General features: G+C 24.7%; 1 protein-coding gene across 1 annotated transcript; it reads right to left on the minus strand.

The window, feature by feature from the left end:
- Positions 1-1,667: 1,667 nt before the first annotated feature.
- Positions 1,668-2,210, minus strand: LOC130967027 (cysteine proteinase EP-B 2-like). Its single transcript, XM_057891849.1, has one exon. The coding sequence runs from the start codon at positions 2,208-2,210 to the stop codon at positions 1,668-1,670; it is 543 nt and encodes a 180-aa protein (XP_057747832.1).
- Positions 2,211-3,739: the final 1,529 nt, after the last annotated feature.

Below are 3,739 nucleotides of genomic sequence, written 5' to 3' on the forward strand. Positions count from 1 at the left end.
AATGATAAATAATGACAAAAAATACTAAAAATTGTTGGCCCTCAAAAGTTTCTTTAATTAAAATTTAGTTGTCCAATATGATTTATAAAAATTAGCGTGATTAACGGCCATAATTTATGAAAATTATAAGTACAATGATATTAATAATAAAAAATAAAAAATTATTGAATGAATCATATATATAATCATAATCAAAAAATAATTAATATATACGTAACTTAAATATATTTACGTATAATTAATATATAGTATACATAAATAAAAAATATTTAGAATTATTTGAACAAAATAATATATCATGCGAATATAAAAACTATTAATTACACAATAAATATATACGTATACATAAAAAAATTATAATAAATTTTTAATTTTACAAATCAATCACATATAATTAGAATAATTTGTTCTGAGAATAGATAACTAAATTAATTTAATATTAATTAAATATTATTATTTTTAATTTAAAATAGATCAAATCTTATACTATATATATATATATATATATATATATATATATATATATATATCTTAGTATATATATTACGTAATTATAAATTTTTATATTTTTTTTAACAATTGTTATGTCTACTAGATTATATTCTAATATTTTTCTTAATTTTTTTGCAGGTACGATCTTATTAAGAATTGAGTAAAATATTGTTTTTTTCTCAACATTTAGGATAATTTTTAAAGTTGTCTCTAACATTTAAATAGTCATATCTAAGTCTCTAACGTTTCAAAATTAACTTAATGTTATCCTGCTGTTAAGGATCTGTTAACAGAATTGATGACAAGACAATATTTAGATGATTTTAAAACGTTAGAAATTTAAATAGGACAAAAATGTTAAGGATAAAAACAATACATAAAACATAAAATTTAAAAATTGAAAGTTAAGATACTTCGATACAAAAACAAAGATACAATCTATAAATATACAATGATCAATGTTAGAAATATAACCTAAAGTTTTGATTGTTTAAAAAAAATAGGTACCGCATTTTTTCATAAAAATTAAGATGTTTATTTATTTCATATTACGTCTTTTTCTTTGATTAAATTAATTATTTTATAAATTTTTTTGTTACGTATTTTTTCTTAATATTTATACCAAAAAAAATAATAAATTAAAATTAATTTAAAATTAAATATATTAAAAAATATTTTTTATTAAAAATATTTTAAATATAAATAAAAAAGTAAATATTTTTCAGACTTCACACAGAGAGTACATACATACACTAATACACAAATACATACATTAATACACAGTTTATTCAAATGGAATAACATACATATATGATGATGATAAGGTTCTGATTCCTCAGTGCCAGCTTCGAACCAAGTACACTTGAGTTAAAAGTACATGCTTCTAACAAGAAGCTACTTGAGAAGCTAGCTTTTTATAGGGTGGTATATAGCATAAGCAATATGATTATCATCACATCACTGGCTTTTTATTAATTAAGCACATGAAGTAATTAAGTAGTAGCAATACTCTTTAATTAAAAATAACGCTACACATCCAAATTTTTTTATTAACCAAATCTAACTCAATTGATTTAACATAATAAAAATTAATTATGACTAATATAATTTTAAATTTTATTATTTAATCTAATTAAATTTAGTTTGTAAAAAAATTTGGATGTGTAACATTATTCTTAATAAATTGGATAAGAAGGACGCATGGCAATGCCACAAAGGCCCTGAGGGTAACCACCCTCTCTTAAAATCCTCATGTAACCATTCTCACCCCAAGTTGTTCCCCATGAGTTCCTTACCAACCAATATTTATTTCCATTTGTGTCCTGACCATACCCAATTATATTAACTGCATGGTTAAGAGTATACCCACATTCACCATTGAAAACACCCTGTTTGTAAAACTGAAATGCTTGTCCACTAGCTTCAATTGATACTGAGATAGGTTGGGTAGCCACTACCCTCAGCATTTCTTGCTCATTGTTTGGAGTTATATCGGAGTAACCACTGATCCTGGCCACAGGTTTCACATTTTGTGAGTCACACATCCCATCTGTGGCCATGTATGGGTAATCTGCTTCGCTGCGAAGACCTTGGTTTGCTATATATTCAAATGCTTTGTCCTTGTCGTATCCGCCGCAACCATTGTTGGTGACGGTGGCGCAGTCTACCAATTGTTGCTCAGACAATGAAAGCAAGTTTCCCGTTTTGATTTTGATCATTCCTTCAACTGATGCCACTGCAGAAAAAGCCCAACAACTCCCTGCAGTTATAACGCTAAAGAGGAGTTAATTATTCACTCCAATTATATTAAGTGTATATCAAAATTATTCATAAAATAGAATATTCGTATTAAAGTACAAAATAACTATATATATATATATATATATAAATAAATAATCTAAATAACATTTTGTTATTCACCAATAAAAGCTTTCAATAAGATTGTCCAAGTATACATGCATGCATGATGCATGGATTCAAACGTTGCAAGCATGCATTATTTGTACGTTAGAGACAATTATTACATGGGAGTCACTCATACAAAGACACTTAAAACGTCTTAAAAAATATATTTTTTAATAATTAAAATTCAACCTATATAATCGATCAAATTATGTTATTTTTGTCAAAATTAGACCAAACAAATCAATTTGACCAAAAAATCAGTAAATCAAATCTTAAATTGATCTAAATTAATATTTTTTTATAAAAAATGACTATAATATTTCTATTATAAAAAATTGACTAAAATTCTCTTATTATATATATATATTAATTTTAAAAATCTTAAATTTTAATCCTACAACTAGAGAGAAGAAAAGAGTCAGAATTTAAAATTTTAAATATATATATATATTTAAATTATTTTCTCTAACAATGGTATTGTAATTATCTTTATAAAATTTATAAAAGATATTAATTTAAATCAGTTTAAGATTTAATTTATCAATTTTTTGGTCAAATTAATTTATTTAGTCTAATTTTAACAAAAATAACATAATTTAAAAAAAAAAAATTTTAAAGGAGTGGCTCTTTATCATCGTTTGGTTTTTTCTTCATTGTCTTTGTAGGTCCGGCCGTACAAGATCATCCATTGTTCATGTTTCTGGACAATGGATGACTCATCGTAGACCGGACAAAAGGACTTAGCACGAAATGTGCAAGTCCACAGGAAGAGGAAGATGGCAACAAGTGATTTCATGACTAAAGGCATTATTGCTGGAAACTAAGAACACAATGCAAGCAATGTCTTAAAATGGTTTGAGGGATGGGTGTGTGAAGAATTTAGCTTGCATTGCGGGTTTATATAGACAAGTTCATCACAGTATCCTGTTAGTTTCTCTGATAGGGTATATATGGCTGAAAGATATCACGATTTTCTAGCGTGGAAACTGTGTTACCAGTCAATCTCCTCGTAAATTTTACGAAATGATGTTGTTTGGTTTCACATGATATTTTCCTGTGCATAGAAAACTACTCTCTTGTTTTGTATTGCACATCTTCTTTTGACAATTCTTTATTTATTATTTTTTATTATATTTTCTTTTAATTTAATTACATTTTGTGATAAAATAATATAATATTGATCTATATAAGAATTACACGATATTACGTATAAGCCGATAAAAGATACACGATAACAATAATATATGTATTATTATTTTAAAAATATTATTTTTACACTAAAATCAATTATTAAAATCAGTCATTAATGTATTTGTATATAAATATATATATATATATATAT

This window comes from Arachis stenosperma, chromosome 3, assembly GCF_014773155.1.
Source record: "Arachis stenosperma cultivar V10309 chromosome 3, arast.V10309.gnm1.PFL2, whole genome shotgun sequence".
NCBI lineage: Eukaryota > Viridiplantae > Streptophyta > Magnoliopsida > Fabales > Fabaceae > Arachis > Arachis stenosperma.

What these genes read in the sequence shown, in the direction of transcription:
- LOC130967027 (XM_057891849.1), bottom strand. Translation starts at nt 2,210, where the DNA reads ATGATCAAAATCAAAACGGGAAACTTGCTTTCATTGTCTGAGCAACAA.